Genomic DNA, 26,936 nt, shown 5'->3' with positions numbered 1-26,936 from the left:
TCCCAGCCAAAGCGTGGCCCTTCACCTCCCCCTCCTGACCTCCCACTGCCTCCCCGTGTCCCAGGTGGTGGCCTCATCTCCTTTGCTCAGACTGGAAACTGCAGCTTCCTGGAACTCTTCCTCCTTCCCAAACCCACCACGCAACCATGAGTGTGTATGCACCTGGCCCCCAGCTGCCCCTCCATCTCCCCCCAGTGGTCCCCCTGTGGCTCCCACACACCATGTCCTGCCAGGCTCCTGCCTGCCACCTCTTCTACACAAGTCTCTTCTCATGACAGCCAAAGGGCTGTTTCTTAAATGAAATCTGGCTCCATCCCGGCTTCCGCAGCTCCTACTTCCACAGCTTTCCTCAGTCACACTAGGAATCTCACAATCAGGACCCCATTGCCAGCCTCCCAACCCGACAAACACCCCAACACAGCCTGCGCTGCAGTGACTCACCCTGGCCCAGGCAGGAAGACACCTCCAGGGCTCTGGTCAGGCTGTTCTCCCTGCCTGGTGCGCCCTCCCCCTGTCCAGCCCCACCGTGTCCCCAAGACCCTGAACAGCTCTGGTCTGTGTGAAGGTACTCTCCCTACCCCAGCTCATCACCCCTCTCCTCAGGTTCCCACCACTGGAGTTCTTGGTGCCCCTGTGCAGGGCCACAGATGAGGGCAGCCTGGTACCCACACCACTCCCCAGAGTGTGACATGCCTGGCCTATACCTCGCATGGCAGGACAGACAGGGCCAGGCCCCTAGGCTGCACAGTGCCAGAGCCTCATGACTGCCCGAGAACCGGCTTGATCACATTTTTAAAGGGGGATAAGGTCATGTCCCCTCCTGCACACCACACCCATCCCCTCTGCTCCAGCCCCACCCTCAGAAGCAGTTCTGATTTGCTGTCATCCGTAAGCAGGGGTGGCATTTCACATGGCTTAAGCTAGGAGTGGGAGAGGCACATTTGGGGGTAAGAAAGCATATTGGGGCCTTCAGATGCATTCTGACCTGAAGCATGCCTTTCTCACCTGGTCCCTTTGGCCTGTTAAATGCCACTCTTGCTTTAAAAGTAGCGCATCGTAGGAGTGCCCGTTGTGATGCAGCAGAAACGAATCCAACTAGTATCCATGAGGATACTGGTTTGATCCCTGGTCTTGCTCAGTGGGTCGGGGATCTTGTGTTGCTGTGAGCTGTGGTGTAGGTTGCAAACAAGGCTCAGACCCCACGTTGCTGTGGCTGTGGTGTAGGCCGGCAGCTGTAGCTCCAATTCAACTCCTAGTTGGAACTTCCATTATGCCATGGATGTGGCCCTTTAAAAAAGAAAAAGAAAAAAAAAAAAAAAAAGCCCATTGTGAAATTTCCTAGTGGCCTAGTGGTTAAGGATTCGGCATTGTGGTGTGTATTTGATCTCAGGCATGGGAACTTCCACTTGCCGTGGGCACAGCCAAAAAAAAACCCAAAAAGCCAGGCAGCTATCAGGTCCTGGGTTCTGGATACAGAAGGGGGCTCAGGAATGGGACCAGGTCACGGACAGGGCTGCATATGGGCCCTGACCCCACCCTCCCATGCCAGGCAGGACACCAACTTTTGGCTCCCTCACAAGTGTGGGCTGGCAGATTCTGTCCCAGGAGCTTGGAATCCTCAACACTAAGCCCCAGGACAAGGACACAAGCTCCTCCCATCCTCCACAGGTCTTGAGCACCCCTTGGGCAATGAAGTCAGGCTGTGCCAAGCCCCAGGGTCCTGGGCTCCCCACCCCCCAGGGTCCCCTGACCACTTGCCTCACAGCTCCAGCCATTTCCCACTAAGTGAGACACCCCACCCCAGTCTCCTTTCCTTCTCCCACCCACTCCTGCCTCCCTCCTTCAAAGAACTGCAGGAGCTGAGAATAAGTCCTTAAGCCAAAGGAATAGGTGATAACAGTACAATTTCAGGCACTGCAACATATCTGGGGACAGGTGGACACCTGTTCTCGCCTTCCTGAGACAACCCCTGACACCATGACCTCCCAGGGGGCTGGCTCTTCGAAGAGCCCTGCAGCCTCTGCAATGCTCAGCCCCTACCCCACACCCCGCCCCACACACTTTGAGCTCAGCAAGGGCACAGGCAGCTTCTTCCCCAAGGATCCCACAGAACCTGGCACAGAATATGGGCTCCATAAATTCTTCTTGTTCACAACTGCCTTGCAATGACTAGCCCAGGGCTGCAGGAAAACACTCCAGGCTTCAGCCAGCCCCGACTCTGCTCTTAGCCCAACCCCTCAAGCGGTGCACCCTGTGGCATGGCAGCAATAAACTTGCCAAACAGCTGTGGCTGCATCTGTAAAACTGGGTGAAGATTCAACAAAGTAAGGTGACAAGCCCAGTGACACACGGGAGGACTCAACAAGGTCGGTTCCCTCCCCTCAAGACCCAGACAGTTCTCACCACTCCAGGCCCCACCTCTCCTGTCAGGGATTCCTTGTATCTCAGCGCTGCTGCAAAAATAAAGCCACCAAGAGGCCTCCAGGGAAATCACAGCAGAGTTATGAGAAGAGACTGAACAGAAGGTGGAGGATTTTTACAGAAAAGTCAGGATCCCCCTTTCGCACAGTGCTGAAACTGCCCAAGAGTTCAGAGCCCACATGTGCAGATGTGGCTCCTGAGAACCAAGCCCTTAACCAGCCTGGCTGCAGGGGGCAGGAAGCCCCCAGGCTGCAGTCCTCTGGTCCGCAGGCAGCCAGGAACAGAAACACGTCCATGGGTGCCAGTGAGTCCAAAGAGCACGGGGCTCCCACTGTCCCAAGGGCTGAGTCCATGGGCCCAGGACAGCAGAAAGGGCTGCCCTGCCTCACTCAGGGGCTGTGCTGGAGCAGCCACAGCAGCTGGGGCGCCGCAGGGACTGCATGACAGCTCGAAGCGGTCCCCTCCGGCCCTCGGCAGACAGGCTGTCCTCGCTGGCAGGTGCCCGCTGTAGCTGCTCAAACTGCATCTCCAGGTGCTTCTGGATGGCCACGCCGAGCACCTCAGGGTCCACTGCAGCTCCATACACCTCCCATGTCATTCCCTCGGCATCCCATCGCACATCCCGCACAGGGGACGGTGCCTCCTCCAGGCTGGAGCCCAGAGTTACCTCTGGGAATGTGTGCAGGGCCACAGGGGCTTCCAGGGGTGGGCTAGTGGCCACAGCCTTGCAGACTGCCTTGGGAGCCGCCTGCACACCAGCATCCTGGGCTGACAGAGGGGACACCAAGACAGGGGCCAAGTCACTGGCTGAGGTCATGGTCCACACATCCTTGGTCCTGGTGCCAGGCTCCATGGCTAACCCGTGGAACCCCAAAGGTGGCACAGCAGTGGGAATGCCCAGGAAGCCCCCCAGGCAGCCTACACTGGAATTTCACCCCATGCTGAGCCTGCAGCCCAGATTCACTCACTGATGCCACTAGTTTGGGAAAGGCCAGGATCCCTGGGGCAGGCAAGGCATGACAGCAGCCACTGGCCCCCACCTCCCTCATGCCATAGAGTAGAGCTGCTGGGGGCAGAGCATGGCAGGAGGTGGTGGCCAACTGCTCTGTGGCCTTGGGGCTGCTGCTGTGCGCCACAGTGCCTCCCAGGTCTGGTGGCAGCACCCTCATCTGACTCTCCCCCAGGGTCCAGGCTGAGTTCGAAGTCCCATCCTCTGGAGCCAGGTCCCTTTCCAGGCCTGCGGGGGCCTGGCTGCCCTGTCCAGAAGTGTGCTGGGCTGCAGCTGAGCCCTGTGGACAGGCGAACTACGCAGGGCTGAGCAGCTGAGGCTGGCCTTTCGAGCACCGCTGTGGCCCCGGGTCTGGGTGCTGTGGACCAGGTCCGAGTGACTTCTCTGCACAGCAGCGGCGCTGGGGTCCTGCAGGCGACACAGTTCACCGCCACCCACTGTAGACACGTTGCCCACAGTGCTGCTCCGCCAGTGACCCACAGCTCTGGGCTGTGGCCGGGGGCTGGAGGCCTGTGCCTGCTCCTCGCTCTCAGCCCAGAGCCCCTCCTCCTCTGGGACGTGGGGACCGGCACTGGCCTCACCCGGCTCGGCCTGCCATACAGTGCTGCTGGTGCTCTTGCGGAGCTCTGGTCTCTGCCCCTGGCCCTCACCCATCAGGCTGGAGGAGCTCCGGGATAGGGGCTGAGGGCAGGGGCTCAGGGGTTCCTGGGCCCCAGGCTCAGGGCGGCTGGATCTCATGGCTGCCTGCAAGAGAGACAGAGGGAGAGGCAGCACTGAGTCAGGCGGGCAGCACCTCCATGGACTCAGCTGGGGGCTCACGCATGACAAGGCACACTGCAAGGACAGCTTCAGTCCCAGCTGCTTGACAGGTCAGAGCCACAGGCAAACCATGACAGGATCCCAGACAATTCAAATCAAGGTCACCACACATTATACACACGGATGACACTTCAACAATCCATAAACCAGAGCTAAGCGATCAGAATCAGCCCTAGGGTAAGGTCCTGGAGACCATCCACCAGGCAGGCGGTTGACTCTTTACTGCTGGGCTACTGGGGGGAGGGGCAGCCAGGGGAGAGGGCTAGCCTGCTGGGCCCTTGGGGGTGGGGGCTTTGGGACAAGAGTCAGCACAGAAGCGTCACAGTATTTTAATTTTAATAACCAGTAAAGCTCGATGGGCGAATACCAGCCTGGTTCCTCCCAGGACTATACGCGTCCCCCTCGTTTGTACTGGAGCCTCTGTGGCACATGGTGGGGACTCAGAGAAGGTCTGTGGGATGAGCGTGAATTAAAGGCCTGCTGAGAACTGCCCTGAGTTCTTCTGAGCCCCCTCCCCATTGTCTCTGGCCTGGCCTGGCCTGCTGAGCTGTCACATCTCCGGGGCTCAATCTCTGGGGCTCTGTCTTGGTCACTGTGAAGGGGTTTCACTGGCTCCAGGGGTAGGGAGAGGTCCCACACGTCAGCCCTTTACACATGGGACTCACTGGGCATTTGCTCATTCTTCCCATGGCCATCTCCTGAACACCTATTGTGTGCCAGGCTCTTGGAATTAGGCAACATGGAACTAATTTAGATCTACTGTGCCCCCCCAGAATCAGGTCCAATATAGGTTTCCCCCACTGTTCCTCTACTATTGGAAAGTAGAGCATTTTTAGGAAACCTCTGCAAACGGAAATGGTGTAAAGCAAAGCAAACACTTTTTCTTATAAAAGCAAAAATCCTCTTCAGATTTCTTCCCATTTATGAAAACAGGTACTAAACTAATGTAAGTCCATCATACAAGCAAACTTTTGAAAAGTGGGGGCTACCTGTACCATCAATCAGATGCCTGCACCCCTCTTGCCCACCTCTGTCCCTGCCATTCCTGTCCCTTTCTCCAGCCACACAGACCCCTGTGGACCTGCCCCCAGGCCCATGGGCAGCCTCGTCAGCACTGGCTCCTTCCACCCCAGCACCTCCTCCCAGGGACGCTTTCCCAAGAAGGGCTGGCTCCGTCTCTGGCTGAGCACTGTCTGGCCTGGTTAGAAGAACCTGGCCAACGTGGGCCTCCCACCAGCCTGAAGCCACCGGCCTGCTCCCCCTCTGTCTGTCCTAACACATGGCAGGCACTCAGAGGGTCTGCTGCATGCCCGATGGAGAGAACAAGCGAACACAAGAGTAAACCCACAGAGCAAAGGACTGAGTGCCAAAAACAGGAGGGCATTTCCAAGGCAGGAGAGCACACTTTCTGTGATGGATCAGAAAAGGCATCCTGGAGGTCCAGCCATGCAAGTCAAACCTGGAGAGAGAGAGGAGGGAGATGGTGCCGGGGGAAGGAGCAGGGCGAGCAGGAGGCAGGAGGCACAAGAAGAGAACAGAGAACTGGAGGCTGGGCAAGGCCCCAGAGGGAGGGAGTGGGGTCGGGGCATCTGTGCCAGCCTGGCCAGGGCCAGCGCTGCAAATGAGAAACATCACTCTGAGATGCCCCGCCAAGCAGGACCGGCTGGAGAAACAGGGCGGGTCAGCAGGCCACAGCTGCCGCTTGGCAATCCCAGTCCTGCCCTCCCAGCCTGGCCTGATAAGTAAGAACTGCTGGGAAACCAAGCTCCCTGGCCTGGTGAGCAGGGCTACCTGAAAGGGAACGTGGGAAGGGCTCTCGGGAACTCGGTTTCTGTATACTGCAAACTTCTTGCTGTCCCAGAGCTCGTGATAGCTGGTGACTGTTCAAGGCAACAGTGAGGATGTTTCTGGAGCGGCTGGACCTGAGAGCCCTGGGCTTGCTATGACGTCTGGTTCAGCACAACCTCCAGCAGTGACAGAAAGATGCTGCTCTGTGCCATCCAATTTGGCAGACACTGGCCACGTGTGCCTACTGAGCACTGGACAGCTCACCAGTGCAACCGAGAAACTGGTTTTCTGATTTTACTTACATTTAAGTAATTTAAATTTACTTTCTTTTCTTTTTCTTTCTTTCTTTTTTGTCTTTTGTCCTTTTAGGGCCGCGCCCACAGCATATGGAGGTTCCCAGGCTAGGGGTCTAATTGGAGCTGTTGCCGCCGGCCTACACCAGAGTCACAGCAACACCAGATCCGAGCTGCATCTGCGACCTACACCACAGCTCACGGGCAATGCCAGATCCTTAACTCCAGGTAATTGAAATTTAAATGGCCACATGTGGGAGTTCCATCATGGAGCAGCAGAATTGAATCCAACCAGGAACCACGAAGTTGTGGGTTTGATCCCTGGCCTCGCTCAGTGGGTTAAGGATCCAACGTTGCCATGAGCTGTGGTATGGGTTGCAGACACAGCTCAGATCTGGCGTTGCTGTGGCTGTGGTGTAGGCCGGCAGCTGCAGCTGCCATTTGACCCCTAGCCTGGGAACCTCCATATGCATCGGGCGCAGCCCTAAAAGGACGAAAGACAAAGAAAATAAATAAAATAAATAATGGCCATTACATGGCCACATGTAGTTAATGATGACCATACTGGACTGTGTGGCTCTAGACATGGCCCCAACCTGGGCAGGAGTGTCCTGTCCTGGCTGCTCCTTGGGGCTAAAGCCAGACTGGCCCCTGGAAGGGTCAGGAGAAGGATAAGTACCCCAGAAAGCACTATGGCCCAGGCTCTACCCTCAAGGAGCTCTAAGATGGATGTATAGACAGAGAAGGGCGATAAAAGCAACTACAATCACAGTGATGATAATAATAATAAAAGCTCCCAGTACCCAATCACCCACTTTGGGCCAGGCATGTGCCATCTCCTTTCCAATATTGTCTCATTTAATAGAGCAACCTCAGGAGCTATGTCATCTTCTCCATTCTACAGAAGAGAAGGCCAAAGCTCAGAGAAATTTGGTGACTCGCTCAAGGACACACAGCTAGTAAGTGGCTGAGCCAGGAGTCAAACCCAGGAGTGTCTGAGGTTTTCTGTGCCCCCACTGAGTATCTGCAGATCTTCCTCCTGGACGCTATCACCCTCTACTGTCATCCCTTTTTATTAGTTGTTGCCGTGACTCAGTTGCAGTCTCAGCACCCAGCACAGCGTCTGGTACTCCCAGTGGTGACCATGACATGATGGTGGAACAGGTAAATGAGTAGGAACAAAGCCTGGATGCCCAGCCCACCACGCCTGATTCTTAGCAGCTTCACAGGCTGCCCAGAGTCAGGTGGGCAAGAGGCACACTGCTGGCTGGGAAGGCTGTGGTCCTAGACTGTCCCTGGCAGGCCGGCAAGCACCAAACCACAAGTCCAAGAATGCCAAGGAAACCCTATCTGGACAGCACACATAGCCTCTCGCTGAGCCCCACTTGCCCTGGGCCCTCCTCGGAGGAAGGGCCATAGAGCCAGGCCAGGTCCTGGCCCCCCTGAGGAAACAGGTAGACCAAGGCTCGGGGCACCCTCAGACCCTGCCAGGAACTGGTGAGAAGCTGTCCATGACAAGGGTCCTGCTCTGCCTACCTCACCAGATGGCTGCCCAGTCCCCAAGGCTGGCCATTCCCCAGAGAGAGCAGTGACCACAAAGACCCCAGAGAGGTCTGTTGGTTGCCTTCCTCCACAAGTGGCAGGTGACCAGATGGAGCAGATGGAGACCTGAAGAAGCTCAGAAAGGTCAAAGAACCCAGAGCTGAACCCCAGCTGGCCTTCCCAGCCAAGGGAGGAAAGAGCTTTGAGGGAAGTTACTCAAGTTATGCTAGGGAAAGGAGGGTTCACCAACACCAAGAGGGGCGGCCCAGGAAGCAATGGAGCTGACCAATGAGCCTTGGAGCTGTGAGCAAGCAGGCAGGGCAAGGGGTCTGCTTCCAAGCCAGGCTCTTCCCCTTCCTGCACAGGTGCAACTCAGGAGGACCCCTAACCTCTTTGAGCCTTCGTTTCCCCACAGTCTGCAAATCGGAAATAAATCTCCACCCTGCAGGGCTGCTGTGTGTATGGACTGCCTAGAATGGTGATTGTTAATCATCTTATCTTTGCTTAACGTTCCTCCTCTAATCTGAAGTGATTTGTGCTCAAGTTATCCCAGGACTAGTATTGGGGAGAGGCAAAAAGATGGCTTTTAGGGAACCATTGAGATCCCCTCATAAGTTAGCCTGCTCTTGCTTCTGAATCTTTCCTACCCCCATCCCACACTAGGACTAGTTACCACCAGTGTTCCTAATGCCTCCATCATCACACTGATTCCAAGTCTATTTCAAACCTCAACTTGGGACGATACACATGCACATGTTCATACCCACACGCAAATGGACACATACAAATTTGGAGTCTGCACGCTACATGCCCCGAATGGCATGCTTGTCTGTATTAAAAATCATGGAAAATGTGGAGTTCCCGTTGTGGTGCAGTAGAAACAAATCCGACTAGGAACCGTGAGGCTGTGGGTTTGATCCTTGGTGTCTCTCAGTGGGTTAAGGATCCAGCGGTACATGACATGTGGTATAGGTCTCAGATGCAGCTCGGATCCTACGTTGCTGTGGCTGTGGGGTAGGCCAGCATCTGTAGCTCCAATTCGACCCCTAGCCTGGGAACTTCCATATGCTGTGGGTGTGGCCCTAAAAAGCAAAAAAAAAAAAAAAAAAAAAAAGGAAAATGCAATAAACACCAATAAAATAAAATTAAAATTAAAATCATGGAAAAGCCTCCAGTTTCATTCAAAAAAGCACCTGGGAAGATGTTTTAGCACAAGTTAAAGGACAGGTACAGAGGTATTCAAGACCCCTAGTGTTCTTTAGATGACTCCTTAGTGTTCTCTCTCCTGCCCCATTTGATGCCAAAGTTGCAACGTGGCCAATTCCTGTGGCCAAGGCCGGACTCTCCTGCTGCCACAGTGCTGCATGTCAGCAAATGGAGGAGCCACCAGCCTCACATACAGCAATCAACCAATGTCATTTTGAGTAAAAACTCCCAGTTCTGCAGAAACTTCCAGACTGGCCCACCAAAGAGAACGGTAGGTCGACCTGGTCAGAGGTTCCAGCTCTTGCTATGTCTCCCAGCAGAGGGGCCTGGGCCTTTGAGGGGTGCACCCACAGGGACCACCAAGGCCACTGCATCAGGTCCCATGGCAGACCACACTTGTGGCATCCCATGTGAGTCTCCTCTTTTAAGGATCAGGCTTGGGTAATGACTTCTGCTTCCAGAAAAACCAAAACAGGAAGATGTGAACTATGTGGTCAGGAGGGGAAACAGCTCAAATGTTGAAATATGGACTTACCCCTCAGGGACTAAGGGGGGATACATGTCACCCAAACCCCTCATTGTATGGGGAGAGCAGGGCAACCTCGAGCAGGTGGTTTGATCCATCCCAGCAGCAAAAGAGGGCATGACAGGACCAGTCAGCGCCAAGGCTGGGGAACGCAGCTGGGAACATTCCTGAGCTACTGAGAAGGGTTCAGAGGGATAAAACCTGCCGGTCACAGGAGGAAAGGGCCCTCGGAAATAAGATGCCCAGGTCACAAGCAGTGCCAGGAAAGGGTTCTGGGTTAACGGTGGGGCAGAGGTCCCAGAGCCCAGCTCTGCTCACCAGAGAGGCCTAGGCCCCACCAGCCCCAGAGCCTCCTCCCTGAGGAGGATATGCCCATACTTCCCAGGAGGAACCTGAGATGGAGGGCAGCCTCCAGACTCAGCCACCCCAAACCAGAAGCAGCCCACATGGCTGGTCTGTTCCCACCTGTGTGGCTCTGGGCACCCATACACCCATGAACCAGCATAGGCCCACATCCCACCAGTGGACACACCAGAGGCCGACACACAGGCCCGTTTGCTGTGAGCCTGCAGGAAACAGCATCCACACAGCTGCACACTGCACACCAAATATTCGGGCCGCCTCTGGCTGAGGGGGCCAAAGGCCTAAACACACCACACCATACACTCTCCCCCAGGGCAAGGGTCCCTGTCCTGCCCCTCCCATGCAAGGCCCACCCAGACTCAGGGAGAAGGTCCTCAACACGATCCCCCAAACTAGGCTACACACCTTCCCAGCAGCAAAGACAGTGACTGAAGGAAGAGGCGGCTGGGGGGTAAAGGGGTAGGGATGGAGGGCAGAAGGAATGAGAGAGAAGGGAGGTTTGGTGTTGGGGCACGGGAGGAAGGTGGGGTGGGAGGTGGGGATGGAAAAGGGAGGAGGAGTGGGAGGGGGAAGAAGCGATGGAGCAGGGGTGGAGGTGGAAGGAGCCGGGGTCCTGGGCAGAGTATTGAGAAATGGGAGGATGGGAGGAGGAGACGTGATAGAGGGGATGGGATAGGCAACGAGACCAGAGATGGGAGGAGGGATGCTGCCGTGGTAGGGGGGTCTCTGAGCACTCGGCGGGGGCCGGGATGCGAAGGGTCTGAGCGCAGGGAGAGGTGAGGAGTGGGGTTCCGGGGCACAGGAAGGAGAGGCGCCGCCCATCCCACCCCGATCCCTTCGCCCCAACACGGGCTAGCATGGAGCTGGCCTCTCACCCTCTCGCCCGCCCGGGGCCGCGCAGGCCGGCAGAAGCGCTGCTCCTGCGGCCGCCACAGGTGCCCGGCGCAGCTGCCCAAGATGGAGCCGAGCCGGACCTGGCCTGGGCCGAAGACGCCGCCAGCCGCCGTCCGCCTGGCCCGCGGAGCCAGCGCAAGGGAGGCGCCGAGGGGTGACTTGTGCGGGGAGGCCGGGGGAGGAGGGACGAAGGGGGCGGTGGCCCTGCTCACCTGGACCCGCCCCCGCGCTCCACCGCCCACGTCGGCGTCCCGGCCCCGCCCCCCGAGTCCCTGCTCGCCCCGCCCCCACGGCGCAACTGCTCCCCACACTGTCCCCCCCTAAGCCCACAGCCCCACAGGCTTTCCCCTTTTCTACCCCGCGAGTCCCCCAGTCCTCCTTCTGGACCCCTTCCTCAGGGCACGTCCCACTGTCCCCTCCTTTAGGCCCCACCCCCACCATGACCTCTAGTTGTTTAGTCCTGCCCGAGGACCCTCCAAGACACCCATCTTCCCAACCTGACCCCGCCATCCCTGGTATTACAAGCTGGGCTCCCCACAATCCTCCAACCCCTGACCCAGTTCTCCAGCCCAAGTCCTCATAGCTCCCCCCGCCCCCAGCCCTCGTTCCCCTCCCTCACCAGGCCCTGCACAGAGGTCTAGAGCCCCTCTGGGGACCCCCTTCCTCATAACGCTGCCCCATGTCCTTGTTATCCTGGCCCCACCCTTCTCAAGTCTTGGATTTCTGACGCTGCCCTTGAGACCCCAGCGCTAGGACCTATCTGCTCCCTGGGATACCTAGTCAGGTCCCTCTTAGTCCTGGCCTTGTGGAACTCCATTCTCCAAGCCCTGGACCAGCAGTCCCATCCTCTCAGGTTCACTCTTGCAGACCCCAAGACTGACTCTGGTCCATTGAACTCCGCCACCACGGGCCCCTCAATGATCCAGGCGTTGTCCCCAGAGCCCTCTACCTCGTCCCCATGGCTTCAACCTCGTAAATTCCATGCCCAGATTTGGGTCCCCAGTTCTAGCCCAAAAGGCCATATTCTCCTACCCCTTTCTTCACCCACATCTGTGTCTCCATTTTGGCCCCCAAGCTAACCCAGCTCCGAGGATTCAATCTCCAGCCTGCCCCTGTGGACCCCAAGAACTGGCAGGCACAATGACTGAGTGGGGATAAGCCAACCCCACCCAAGCCCACACTTGTTCCTGCTGCTCTCTGCAGCCCCCCAAAGCCCTGCCTTTCTCTCTCCCCTCCCTATGATGCCAGGAGCCAGTCTTGGCCCTGAGTAATCCCAATTCTGCCCTGCTAGGGGCCTGTGCATTCAGTTCATACACTATCCCCCAATCTCTGACAGCCACAGACTCCTTATACACAGACTTCTAACTAGGCGGCCACTTGCCCATTCCTTCCTCCCTGGAGAGATTCCTACCACCTTCCCCCACGGCCACGTGATAAGAGAAGCTTGCCCTACCTCTGGGTCCCAGTCTCTAAGAATTGAGTCCCAGTATTGACCCTCCTCTGTTGATCCCAGCTCTAGGGACTAGGGACCTCTGATTTGCTTGCTCAGCCCTTTGCTGAGGGATCCGCACACCTCTGATTCAAGGCCTGAGAAGCAGTGCCATCTCTGCTGCTCTTCCAGCTTGGGAAGATCTCCGGCCCAGCCTCACCTCTCTGGTCTCTTCCAGCCCTGCTCCTCCACCTAGGGGCAGGGGACATGTGGAAAGTTCCCCAGCCATTGGAGCATGGAAAGCCCAGGCAAAAGCTGCACCATTCACTCCCTGCAGCCTGGCACCTAGTCCAGAGGAGGGGTGCGTGGCTTGGACCTTACACCCAACTGCCCCCATCCCATGCCTTGGTGTGTTCTCTGCGTGTGGGACCGCTCCCAGCCTCAGTACCCCTGTCTGTAGCTCTGAGCTGCCCTTCCTCAGTGTGTCTCATAGACCAAAGTAGACAGCAGATACAGTCAGTGGGGCAGAGGAGCGTTGATTCCAGGACACGCCACAGATACCAAAATCTGGGGATTCTGAAGCCCTATAGTTGGCCCTCTGTATCTGCAGATTCCACATCCTTAGCTTCAATGAATCGTGATTGATATATTAAGTTTGCCCTCCACAGTTGATTCAATCTGTGGATGCAGGAACCCATGAATGTGGAGGGCCCACCCTATGACCATGTCACGCACAACATTTGGCCCTATGGGTCATGCCTTCACGCTTCCCCACCTGGCTTTGAATGACAGCTACCACTGTCTACTCCCCACAGCCTGAGATCCTGCTGCTTAGGGCCTGGAAGCCTTGGTTTTTACCTTCTCTACCCCACCCCTTCCAGTGATCAGCTTTAGGTTGTAACTGGTGGGGCTCCGTCACTGGTGAGAAGGTGGAGTTCTGCTCAGGAAGACTCAGACTGTGCTAAGCCCCCTTCCCAGTGGGATCTTAGAGTACCCTCCCAAGGTCTGGCAGATGGCTGGCCTCCTCACCACACACAATATGGTAGAAATGCCCTGGCTGCGGGGGCACATTGGAGAAATGTTTTCCGAGGCTGCCACCCACTGCTGCCCTTACTCAGGAATCAGGGCCCTTCCTCCAACATCTCAGGAATCTTACTCATATTCCCTTTTTAGGGAAGTCACTTGAGCCCCAGGATCAAAAGAGCTAGATGAGGTTACACTGAGAGTTGGTGCCAGATCCAAGACTCAGATCTGGGGCTCCCAGCTCCCTGAGCATCAGAGAGCCCCCCAAACCTCACAGAAAGTGTTTCAAGGAGCCCGCTTGGCATGGAGTGTCATGATGTATGCCATGCTGGATGCGCGCAGATGCAGCCTGACTGCCACTAGGGTCCCGAGCATCACGACCTGGCCTTGGCTATTGCCCAACGGGTCCTCTTCTTCTATTTGCGGCATCCCAATGGCCCTGCGTATTCACTGGCTCTGCAATCCCACACCCCAGGAAAGCTGTCCCTCTCTCTGGGCATTAGTTTCCCCCTCTGCCGAGTGATGATAATTATTCTTACCTCACAGGACTGTAGGAAAGATATGGTTTAAGTGTTCTGAAGTATGTTCTTGCAGCTATCAGTCATTTGATCAAATATTTATCAAGCTCCTCTTGCATCAGTTTCTGGAGATACAAGCTAGGATTGCATGGATGGAGATGGGAGTGAGGTTTGTTGATTGCTTTGGTAGAGAGAGGAGGCTCTGGCTTAGACTCAGACCGTGACAGAAGAGCAGGTGTGGTGCACTCAGGAGTTCAGTGGGGGCACCTTGGGTGGGTGAGACACCAGGTACAGAGGCCAGTGGCACATAAGACAGGAGGCATAGAAGTTCCCGTTGTGGTGCAATGGAAACGAATCCGACTAGGAACCATGAGGTTGCAGGTTCAATCCCTCGTCTTGCTCAGTGGGTTAAGGATCTGATGTTGCCATGAGCTGTGGGGTAGATCACAGACGTGGCTCAGATCCTGCGTTGCTGTGGCTGTGGTGTAGGCCAGATGCTGCAGCTCCAATTCGACCCCTAGCCTGGGAACTTCCATATGCCATGGGTGCAGCCCTAAAAAGCCAAAAAAAAAAAAAAAAAAAAAAAAGACAGCAGGCACATACAGGACTGGAATTTCCCAGGACATCGGACATCACAGGCCTGGGGGTCCCTGAAGTCACAAGAGTGGATAAAGTCATCAGGGAGAGTGTGGAGAACAGGGGTGGGATGCACCTGTGAGTAACCAGGTACCAAAGGACCAAGAAGGAGCAGCCAGAAGGGAAAGAGGGAAACAGGGACATTGCTGTGACCCAGGGTGCTTAGAGCAAGCAGCTTGAATGAGGTGATGGAGCCAGAGCCACTGGAGTGGAAGGAGGCATGAGTCAAGGGGGAGAATGGAAGACGGTGTGTGTGCAGACAGCTCTTAAGTGTGGCCATAAAGGGGAGAGGAGAGAAAGGTGTCACTTGGAAAGGGGTGTTGGTGCTGGTTTTTTGTTCAGTTTTTAACATGGAGCATCATACAGTAGATTTTTTTATTTCAAGCAGCAGAAGACAACCCTGGTTAAGTTAAGCATAAAAAGAGTGTATTGGAAGATCGCAGGGAGCCCGAATGGAAGATAATGCTGGAGAGTGGCCTTGGTTCCTCAAGGCAGGAGCCAGGTGACTGCAGACCTCAGCAGCAGGGGCTTCCCCAGCATCTCACCCTGTCATCGCCCAGGAAGGAAGGATTCCAGTTGCTTGTCCTTCGTGTGCCTCTCAGCTCAAGATTCAAAGAACCAGGGGAGCAGGAGCTTCCTGAGCTGAGCCTACAGCCATGTGCCTTCTGTCCTTGGACAGTGAGAAGAGTATCTGGATGAAGGCATCTCTAGGAGCATCACACAGGACTCAGAAGGAACACACACACACACCACACACACACCCACAAACTGAGCATGTTTGGCAGGGGGAGAAGGGCCCCTAGAGAGGGAGTGGATGAAGAACAGGAAAGAGTGGGCATTTCTGCTGGTGGAAGGTTCCCAGGGGGATCCTGAACATAGTAAATAGGCCAGGGGTGGCTTCTCTGGGTGACTAGAGGGCAAGAAGAAATGAGGGGGTAGTACCGGGGTGGATAACTAGATCTGGAAACTTAAGGATGATGATTTCTGTTTTCTTGTCTGTTAGTTCTGTTTTCTCTGTGTAATAAAAGGCAAGACCACGTGCTGAGACAGAAAGAGGAAGATGAAAAGGTTGGTGGGGCACGGAGGGTGGAGGAGGTTTGAAAGAGTCATTGCAGAGAGTGGAAGAGCCTGTTGGCCAAAGAAATGCAGTAGAAGATCATGGGCAGTACTCGGGCCCACGCAAGTTTGGACCAGTAATCGTGAAGAAACGTCATCAAAGAAAAACAAGATTTAGTTAGGACTCACGTCACAAGAGAAATAGAGACTCAAACTTGAAAAGGTGCTTTTGACCCAGCTCCACTTAACCAACCTGCGGAATGAGTCAAGTTCCCCATTCCGTCAGTAAAAATGGTAAACAAGTCCTTTACCTCTTTCGGCTGAAAGAAAAGGTAATGAAGGTGAGCTTTGCTGTGGTGTGGTTCCCAAGCTGCAAAGATTAGAAATTTGTTGAGGAAGGAAAGAAAAGATGATTGATCGCTCTTATTTCACTTTTTCTTTTTCCTTTCATTTTTGAAGCCAAAATGTTGCCTTTAATAATGAACAGGCAGGAGTTCCCATCGTGGCTCAGTGATTAACGAACCCTACTAGCATCCATGAAGACGCAGGTTTGATCCCTGGCTTCACTCAGTGGAGTAAGGATCTGGCGTTGCTGTGAGCTGTGGTGTAGGTCGCAGATGCAGCTTGGATCCTGTGTTGCTGTGTCTGTGGAGTAGGCTGGTGGCTACAGCTCCGATTTGACCCCTAGCCTGGGAACCTCCATATGCCTCGGGTGCAGCCCTAGAAAAGACAAAAAAAAAAAAAAAAAGAAATACAAAAGGAACTTTTGAAATAAAGCAAATTTTGTTTGGGAGGATACTAGGTTCTCTTCCTGATTAGTTGTTAAGAAAGCAAACTAGAATTTTATAAACTTTGGAATATTAGTTTATATTGAAAGCATAAAATAAATATTGGTTGTATTTTTTTAAAAAAAGAAAAAAAAAAAAAAGGTAAGCAAAGGCCACAGCCTTCTGGACGCTGGTGGCCCGAAGGACACACTCTAGCTAACTGGTCACCTCTGCTCTCACCCATTGAGTTGTTGGCTTACCAAGGGTCTGTTGAGTTTGTATCCAAAACTTACTCCCACTGTACATGTTGTACATTATGCGAGATAATTAAATAGCACATGAACCGATGGAATATGAATATGAAAAGAAAGTTTTGTTCCTGTGAAAACTGGGTTAAATGCTCTGGAAAGTGAGTCATCCAAACTGCTGCCAGTGTGGGAAAGGCAACTTGAAAAGCGTAGGAAGAAAATTATAACAATCTAGAAAAATTCTGAATCAGATTGCTCCCCCACTGCCTTTAAGTAAACTGATTTGCCTGATAACCAATCATTTATCAGAACTGAACCCTGGATAAAAGAGCTAAGAGTTTGGGCAAAGAATTTATTGACTCCAGCTTTAAGCATTGCTAAATCCAAAGGCTCTGTCTCTCACACCCTTCCCTCTGGGGTTAGAGTCATTCTTACCTATGCTCTCCCCTCTGTAAGAGAGAGCTGGCAGCCCCAAATCTACATCCTCACATCTCTGGATTCACAAATCAAACCTTACTGACCCTGCTTGGAAATTCAGGACCAGGACCGGGGGCTGGGGGTGGGGGAGGAGCTCCTTGGCCAGCCTTTGTCATATGCTCCTGCCAGGAGGGTGGGGACCTTGTGCTATGACTGACCGCCCCTCCAGGGTCGCAAAGGTTGGTGAAAAGGCAAGATGCTGTTGTCAGACTCAAGGGAAAGTGATGCTGACCTGGCCCCAAAGCACAACGACCACTGGGGGCAGCATCTCTGGGAGTCTTAGAAAAAGAGATGCTGAAAGTTCGAATGTGTCAGTGTATCATTGGTGCCTAAGGTTTGACTAAGTTGAAAGGTATATGCTTTTTTTTTTTTCCAGATGAAAACACCCCCAAAGTGTGAGATCTAGCCATCAGATCCAAAATTGAAAAAGGACCACCTGGAGAAAGAAGACTCTCTAGGACCTAGCATCTAATAGATGCTCACTGAATGAACAAACAGATGAATGAATGAATGAAAAGCAGTTTGTCCAGGAATACCTATTGCCATTTCAGTTCAGTTCACAAACATTTTACGGAGTCCCTAATAATTGCTAGCCCTAGACTGGGAATATAGGCTGAATCACAGGTGCCTATGTGATGGGAGATTCAGGGACAGCAATGACAGACACACAGACAATTAGATCACAATGATTAAAGGAGACAGAAAGGATTGGGGCACAAGAGGAGAGGCCCTGGAAGTAGACATCTGTTGCTTTTTGCTCCCCACAATCCATCCCCTCATTTCATTTGAGGGACCACGCCAAGATGAGATTTCAGTTGTTCCGTTATATTTCTTTTCCCTTTCTATAGTAACAGAACTCCTTTAGCCAAGAACTTGACTGCCCAGAATAAAGGCCACATTTCCCAGACACTGAGCAGCAAAGCCTGCCAAGGGACTAGGTTGTGTCCAGTGAGATGTTAGCAGAAGTCACGAGTGCCATTTCTCGGCCATGCTCTTCAGAAAGAATGTGCCTCGCCCTTTCCCTCATCACTGGATGGGATGAATCCATGGCATTAAGCCAGTCTATACCATTTAGACAAGGGCAGGCCCTAGGGATGTCAGAGCAACAACTAGAAGAACCCTAAATCCCAACTTCATCCTATTAGCCCTGGACCATTTATGACAGAGTTTCTAAATATGTGCTATTGCAGACTGGGAAGCTGGAAACCTTTGTTATGCCACACTAAAGCAGTTGATAAATTGTTCCCTGCAATGCCTTCAAAACTCATCCAAAGCTCTAGGGAAATGGTTGAAAATATCAGAATGTTGGTGTTAGCTGATACTCAGGCCTAACCCTGCAGATCCTCGCCCAGATCCTAGGCTCAGGAGTTCCCATCGTGGCACAGTTGTTAACGAATCCGACTAGGAACCATGAGGTTGCGGGTTCGGTCCTGCCCTTGCTCAGTGGGTTAACGATCCGGCGTTGCCGTGAGCTGTGGTGTAGGTTGCAGACGCGGCTCGGATCCTGCATTGCTGTGGCTCTGGCATAGGCCAGCGGCTACAGCTCTGATGTGACCCCTAGCCTGGGAACCTCCATATGCCGCAGGAGCGGCCCAAGAAATGGCAAAAAGACAAAAAGAAAAAAAAAGATCCTAGGCTCATAGCTGGGTGCAGGCATTGGATGGAACTTTTGGGTTGTCTCCCCCATGGAGAGGACACTTGAAGCTTTGGGAGAATGGGGCACACAGACATTTGGTTGACCAGAGGGGCAGAATAGGGGTGAGACTGCTAACTGACCCCTAATAGGCATTATTTCCTTCTATCTGGGGACATGGAATCCAGGGGGAAAGACCGTATTGCCTCATCTTCTTGGAAGTTATGTTTGCCTAAGTAACTGACCAGCAGGACTGAGTTGGGGAGAGGAGATGCTTTTAACCTGAAGGGGTGAGCCCACCTCTTTCTCCTCTCTGTTCCCACGGGTTGGGTGGTAGGGGTGGTGAAACATCGCAAATCACACAGATACACGAGAGTTACGGCAGGTAAGCAACAAGATCAGAAAAAAACCTGAGCTCCCAGGCTGCTTACCTGAGACGGGTGAGAGAGAAAGAAACTTCTATCTTGCTTGAGTCAGTCTCACTTGAAGTCTCCCTTCCAGCCATTCAACCTATATTCTAAAAATTACTCACCCTCTCCTCTCCCCCACCCCCACGTGCTTTGGGTGCTTTGGGCAGGTCTGAGAAGGAGGGGCACAGAACAATGCCTAAGCCAATCACTGCATCGCATTAGCCAGGCTGCAGAGGTTGTTCAGGATAAGCATGTGTCCCATTTAGAGCCAATGCAATAAAGAATTTCTCTGGGAGTCCTGAGAAAGATACTCTATTTCCCTAAAGGGATGTGGAAACTGAAGCCACCATCATACACAAATAGTGTGAGCCAGTGATAGTGGAGCCAGCGACAAAGCAAGGATGTGGAGAGAAGAAAGGTCCTAAGTACCTCATTTGAGCCTTGACACCAGTGAAGACTTAGGCTGGTCTCATCCCTTGACTTCTCAGCTAAGGAAGACAATAAATGTCCTTTTTGTTTAAATGAGTTTGGGTTAAGTTGCCATCCCTTGCTACCCAAAGTGACCTCAGTGATACAGTCCTCCCCCAAGGCTGGGAGTTTGTCAAGGCAACATGGAAGGCAGATGCCTGAGCTCAGTCTTGCAAGGTAAGTGAGAAACCACCTGAAGCTTGCTTGGGAAAAAATAAGTTTGTCATAAAGATGCATGTGGATTTGAACCAGAATTGGAAAATCCTTAGGAACAAGCAAGACAGATCCACAGATATCCACTGCTGCCTTGCTTCCTTCTTGAAGTTAGGTGGACCATCTCCCTCCTGACTTTCCTCTGCTCAGCTCTTTCTACCTACTAGTGCCCTCTACTGATGCAGAATTTCTGCTGCCTGGATACCTTGGATCACCAAGGACCCAGCTCCTCCTGGTGGCATCTCTCAATGCATCTTTCTTGTTTCTTCCCCCAGCAGCTAGTTGCCTTGCTCCTGCCACTTTTCCAAACTCCCATTTCAAACAAAAGGAATCTGAGAGACATATGTCATCTTTAAAGCCAGAGAAAAGCTCACAAGGCCTTGTCAGTTAATGAACTCAGCACCTGGGTCAGGTACCTGTTCCCATCCAATAGCCACATGGGCATAGCAGGTACCACTACTGACATGTCTTGTATATCTACACAGAAATATATTAGTCTCTGTTGACCTCAAGAGGCAGAAACCCAACTCAAACTGGCTAAAGCACTAAAAGTACTTTTCTTTGGCTCTTAAAGGCAAGAGTCCAGGGCAGTCAGGTTTGGCTGAATGCAGAGGCTTAAATGATGTCATCAGAACCTGGTTCCTTTCCATCTCTTTTAGCCAGATTTCCACATGTCATTGGCTCTGAGAAGCTCCTGGATTATATCCTCACAGTGCTAAGTCCACGGAAAAGAGTTTAAGGAGTCGAGAATAATGTCAAGTTATTGTAATAGCTATTACTGTTATCATCACTCTCAACAGTCCTCCCTAACATGCATCACTGCCCAGCTCTTCATTCATCACTGTGGTCTAAGGAATGTGATGCTCTGACTGCCATCTCAGGATCAAGCCTAGCTCTAGAGTCAAGGAGAAGTCAGTCTACCCTAAAAAGAGAGGTCTGAGAATAGAAGAGGACATACAGGTTTTGTCACCAGGAGGAGCAAGAATGGATTCTGGGAATTCTGTGGCAGCATCTTGGGAGCACTGGAATGCAGGTGCTCCCCGTGCAGTAGGTTATAGATTCAGCACAGTGGGTTATAGATTCAGCTTTGTCACAGCTGTGGCTTAGGTTGCAACTGCGGCTCTGATCTGATCCCTGGCCTGGGCGTTCCGTAAGCCAAAGGGTGCCCCCCCTCAAAACAAAATGTTATAGAATGGATTCTGGATGGGCAAAAACAATAAGCATCCACTGCAATCTGCACCTTTGGCTGCCTGACACCCACTCCTCTCCTTCCTTCCATAAACCTACTTGTTAAAATAGTCTTGCTTAAGATAATGCAATTTTACTATATGCCACCAAAACTCTATTCATATCCACTGCAACAGAAGACCACAAGGGACTAGACTTTCAATCAGTGGGTGCCTCCAGCTCCAAGTCCATAATCTCTGGGTGATATGCAGTCCTTTCAGGGAGCCCAGAAAGAACTGTACTAAGTGAAGATCTGAGGACTAGACAGTAGGACCTAATGACTCATCTATTCACAGGGCCACAGGGCCAAATCAACTCCAATCAGTTTCCAATTCATCCAGAGCATTCCACTCAAGATTCAAGATTCATACTGAGAGCATCTGATTGACCCAATTTGCAAACTACATCCACCCCAAGACTAGGACAGGGTAACCTGGCCTCTATTACTGTATGAGGGAAGAAGGAATGCAGGGCTGACATGGCAGATCCTCACCACATGTATTTCTAAGACTTGACAAAGAGACAGACACTGCTGCAGAGCTAGCTGGTGGCTGCCTGGCTGGGTCAGTGGGCTCAGATATGCCATCAGTGGCCACTCCAGATGTGCAGGTCTCCCTCATGCCTGGGAACCTAGGGACTCAATTCTTTGTGGGTTTTTGTTTTTGGTTTTGTTTCTTTGGTCTTTTTTAGGGCTGCGCTCATGGCATATGGAAGTTCCCAAGCTAGGGGTCGAATGGGAGCTGTAGCTGCCAGCCTATACCACAGCCACAGCCACTCAGGATCCGAGCCATGTTTGTGACCTACACCACAGCTCACGGCAATGCCAGATCCTTAGCCCACTGAGCAAGGTCAGGTATCAAACCTGCGTCCTCATGGATGGTAGTCAGATTCGTTAACCACTGAGCCACAATGGAAACTCCTGGAGGCTTCTTGACACATGCTTTTACAGTTACCACGCTGATGCAGATGGATGGGGAATCATGGACCAACTCTTAAAGCTTCCACTGGAAAGTGATATGTGTCACTGCCACTCATATTGATGTCATTGACCAAAGTAAATCACACATCCATGCCTAAGCCCAAGGGGAGCTTTGTACTCCCTGCCTGAGCCTGGGTCTTGGATGATAATCTCGCCAAATCAAATCTGAAGCCACTAACTCCAGTTTCTTGTTAAGTAACGCCATATTTCACCAATTCTACGGCCCAGATTCTTTTTCACATATAACATCTCTGAAATCAAGTCATATCTCACAACCGATTTGATAATTAAGAATTGCTTCATAGCTTGACAGCATTTTTTCTTATGCAGATAAAGTGGTGCAACAGCAATACATTTCACAAGCAATGGCATCTTCAAGATAATAAAATATGATAATAAATCTCCTTTTAGTTTAAGCCACATTTTGTCAAATTTTCCATAAGCCATAGCCAATATAAATCCTAACTGATAAAAAATTCCTACTATAGAGAGTAACAGTGACAAATGAATGAATAAAATAAAGAAAATAAAGTATGTACTTTGTGTACACTGTTTTAAAGGGACGGTATTTGGTCAGCAGCTTAAACTTTTTAATTAAATTCTTTTTTATCTACCATTTCCAATGAAAACACACACACACACACACACACACACACACACACACGCATGCATGCGCAAGCACATGTGCACACACTCACCTAAGAGGGTCTATGTCCAGAAAATAAGGTCAAGTAAGGAACTCCGAGTTAAAGTTTGGGCAACAGAGAACTCAGAGTGGTAATCTTGCATCATTTAAGACTTTTGATTACAAATGGCAGATAGCTACTCAAACTGGCTCAAATACAAATGGGAATTTGTTGACTCACCTAAAGGAAAAGTTGAGTGGTGTTCTGGCTTCCGAGGAGTCCGGATTCAACTGTCACCAGGACCCAGTTTCTCTCTCCCTCTCATCTCTGGGCACCACAACTCAGAGTTGATCCTCTTCTCAATAGAGCTCTTTTCTCATCATGCACGTTTCCCTCATTGGATTCAAAGCAGCTGCCTCTATCCCAGCAGAAGAACGGGCTGTATCACATTGGCCCTGATCCATCCCTGTGCCTGTGTCTTCTGAACCCATCACTGTAGCTGGAGAGGGAACTGCAGAAGAATCAAGGTCAGCTCCAAAAGAGAGGGTGGGGTCAACCACACCTGAGCCATCAGCACTAAGAGAACACACTTGGGGTTCCATTTCAGTAGCAGAAGGATGAAGGAGGCTGTGTTACTCCTTCATCCAGGTGTCCTCCCTCAGCTTTTTTCTCTCTTTGCCCTAAATCTAGGCCTTGGATCTTTATCACTCCTACAACAATTAAGGCTGGTCCAGAGAAGACCAAAGTCAGCCAGTAAGGAGAAGTGGCAAGACCATCCACCTGGAGCCATAGCCGCAAGGGGTGTGAAGCAGGAGAAAGGATGTAGCTCTTTAAAGGTGAGCCCTGCTCAGCTCACCACTCCAGTCTCACCAAAATAATCAACAAGAGGATGACTGTGTTTCAGCCAACTCTTGCTGCCTACAAAATCTCCATGGCAATCATCCACCAGCATCTGGCCTTGGCTGGGTGGTGGTGTGGGGGGGGGTGGTTGGCATAGGCTGGCCTCATTGATTCCAGGCTCCCATAAGGTTTGGATCTGCTCCACAGACCTCTCATCAGTCTGGAACCAGCAGCTCCCTGGGACACATCCTGCTCACCTCAATAGCAGAAGCATGAGAGCAAGTCACGCCCAGCCTCTGCTCGCAGCATGTCTGCTAACATGTTATTGGCCCAAGCAAGTCACAAGACCAAGCTCAAAGTCAAGCAGCAGGGAAACACGTTTCCCCACTATGTTGCAAAGTACAATATTCGTACAGGAAAAAGAGGCCTTGGGACCGATCCTTTAACCTGCCACAGAAGGTAATCAAAGAACGACCTTCCCCACAAGCTCAGCACTTTTCATTGATTTGCTTGTTATAGTGAAAGCTCAGCCTTGAGCTCTGAAGCCTAATAAGCTGGCCCCTGATCACATGATCCATTTGGGGGAAAGAAGGAGGAAGACATGAGAGAGACCTGAACATGTGATAGGAAGCAACACTCAACAGGGATTTCTTCTCCTCTGTCCACTGCCCTCAACAGTCTTTTTTTTTAGGGTCACACCCATGGCATATGGAGGTTCCCAGGCTGGGGATCAAATGGGAGCTACAGCTGCCGGCCTACACTATAGCCACAGCAACGCCAGATCTGAGCTGCATCTGTGACCTACACCACAGCCTGTGGCAACTCTAGATTTTTAATTTACTGAGCGAGGCCAGAGTCGGGTTCCTAACTTGCTGAGCCACAATGGGAACTCTTCCCTCAACACCTGATTTGAAACCAGGCAGGGATCTGTGGGGCCCTCCCAGGTACAAAAGCCTTTCCATGTCCCCCATTTCTTGTTTGCAGGAAAAAGGCTTCAACCTCCTAGACTTTCCCTAAGTTCCAAAGTGCAGATTCAAACTGTTCTAATTAGAGGAGCGAGGAAGCACAGAAACAAATGAAAGACAGTCAACAAGAAACAATAATGCAGCAGTAGGGCAGGTCCTGGTTTCTCCTGGCGGGGCAAGAGGGGGACAGGATATGCATAGCCATTTGACACAAATTCTATAGGAACGAAGCCCCCCACCCAGGAGGACAGTGACTACCTGCCAAGCACAACCACAGGGACCCCAGACTGGTCAGAACCAGAAGGCTGATGACTGAGATTCCTGGAACGCCACCCTCTTACCCCCCCACCAACCACTCAGTAGAAAGTCACACACCCTGCAGCCCTCCCCCAACTTTGCTTTTAAAAACTCTTCCCTGAAACCCGCTGGGGAGCTTCAACTTTTTCAGCCCTCTGTCCTTGCTTGGCCCTTGCAGTAAACCATCTGAGGTGATGACACCCCGGCTCTTTCACTCACATGGCTCACATCAGGTCACGGGAAATATGCCCACGGCCCACGGCCTAACAAGCCCCCAGGAGCAGGTTAGTGGTAATTTGCCATCACACTCAGGTCCACATTCCCACCACAAGTGGCACATCTAACCCCCAATTTCCACAAGTCTTTGACCCCCATCAGGGGGACAGCAGCTACTGCCAACACAGCAGCAGATTGCTCTGGCCTCCTGTGCTCTCTCACCGCCATCTCAAGCCAGAAGCCACAACTGCCTGTGCATGTCAACTGCTAGTCCATTTCTTCCCACAGCAAGTTCTCAGTGTGGTCCTGTTGAAGCCGAAGTTCCCTAGGCTTGAGGGGAGGGTGTAGCTACTCCACCTGCCCCCCCTGGCGAGGGTCCCACCTCACAGCCTCAGTCCTTAACAAGGGCACCTCCCGAGCCCTCTCTCTCTCTTCACTCTCACAGCCTTTTCTCTCTCACTGTGGGCCAGTCATCCAGCTGGTTTTCAGTTGCCTTTGGAATCTGCATTGTAGGGAGTTCCCATTGCGGCTCAGCAGGTTATGAACCCAGCTAGTATCCATGAAGATGCGGGTTCCATCCCTGGCCTCGCTCAGTGGGTTAAGGATCTGGCATTGCCACAAGGTGCAGTGTAGGTGGTAGATGTGGCTCAGATCTGGTGTTGCTGTGGCTGTGGTGTAGGCCGGCAGCTGCAGATCCGATTCGACCCCTAGCCTGGGAACCTCCATATGCTGCAGGTGCAGCTGTAAAAAGGAAAAAGGAAAGAAACTCTGCATTGTAATCCATCCCCACTCTTTGGAGTTCAACTGCTAACTTCTTGGTATCTCAGCCAAAATATCCATTTAACATCTTGATACATCAAAAGAAAAAAAAGTTTCTCAGCAGCCCCTGGAAGATGTCTTTGTGTGTCTCATTGGCTAAAACATCGTCCTATGGCCACCCCTAGCTGCAAAGAAGGCTGGTCAAGTCAGGATCTAGCAAAGGGGTATGTGGGTGTCAGGAATGGCTCAGACCATTCAGATGCATCCCTGGGGGCCAAGCACATTGCTGCCCCTACAAAATCTGGGTTCCTCTGTGAGCACTGGAGAAGCTGCAGGAGGGGTGGGGCTGGGTGTTGGAAGCTGAATAGTAAATTAACTGTTGTTTGCCACAAATGGCCCTGGTTGATAAGACCCTACCCTTGAGGGGCCAACAATCCTTGAGCAGCTGCATAGTCACAGGTGACAATTCAGAAAGGCAAGCCTTGCATTAATCCCTGACTTCTGCTCTGTCTGAGGGGCAGCCTTGGTGTTGAAAAGACCCAGAGCTAGGAGTTCCCATCGTGGCTCAGTGGAAATGAATCCGACTAGTATCCATGAGGATGCGGGTTCGATCCCTGGCCTCACTCAATGGGTTAAGGATCTATCTGGCATTGCCGTGAACTGTGGTGTAGTCAGAGGAGGCTTGGATCCCGAGTTGCTGTAGCTGTGTCATAAGCTGGCAACTGCAGCTCCGATTCACCCCTCGCATTTGGAACTTTCATTTGTAGTGAGTGCAGCACTTAAAGAGCAAAAAAAGAAAAAGAAAAAGACCCAGAGCTAGAATAGCTAATCATAATCATACCTGCCCAGCCACTTCCTAGCCTCATCACCTCAGTGTCCCACACTTTCCATGTGAGTAAAATGGGAAAGAGAGCCTCACAGAAGTTTCTCTCTATTCATCTCCTGCCTTGGCTAACAATTAATTAAGATTCTTAGTAGCAAGTATCAGAAACCAACTCATACTGGCTTAAGGAAAAAAAAAAAGTTAATTTATTGGATTACCCAGGGACAGATGGCTGCTGGCACAGCAGGACCAAGTGTCAGATGGCGTCATCGGGCCTCCCACACTGCCCTCTGCTCCCATCTCACACACACTCCTCCACATGGGTGCTCCCAACCACCCCAGACTTAGCTCCTTCAGCTCAACAAGTCCCACAAAAAAGGAAGTGATTTCAAAAAGACTCCAGAGTTGATCCTGATTAGGTCACGACCAGCCCCTGAACCTATCCCTGTGGCCTGGGTCATGATC

The 26,936-nt window shown here is 52.2% G+C and overlaps 1 protein-coding gene across 1 annotated transcript; it reads right to left on the bottom strand.

The window, feature by feature from the left end:
• GPRIN2 (G protein regulated inducer of neurite outgrowth 2) lies at nt 2,805–4,174 on the bottom strand. The gene is given in 4 exon segments (NM_001245975.1): nt 2,805–3,283; nt 3,286–3,299; nt 3,302–3,690; nt 3,693–4,174. Coding segments are annotated over 4 exon segments (1,356 nt in total). The 5' UTR covers nt 4,169–4,174; the 3' UTR covers nt 2,805–2,806.

This window comes from Sus scrofa, chromosome 14 (assembly GCF_000003025.6).
Source record: "Sus scrofa isolate TJ Tabasco breed Duroc chromosome 14, Sscrofa11.1, whole genome shotgun sequence".
NCBI lineage: Eukaryota > Metazoa > Chordata > Mammalia > Artiodactyla > Suidae > Sus > Sus scrofa.
Note: the sequence above shows the minus strand (reverse complement) of the source record. Positions and strands in the feature narration are given on the sequence as shown.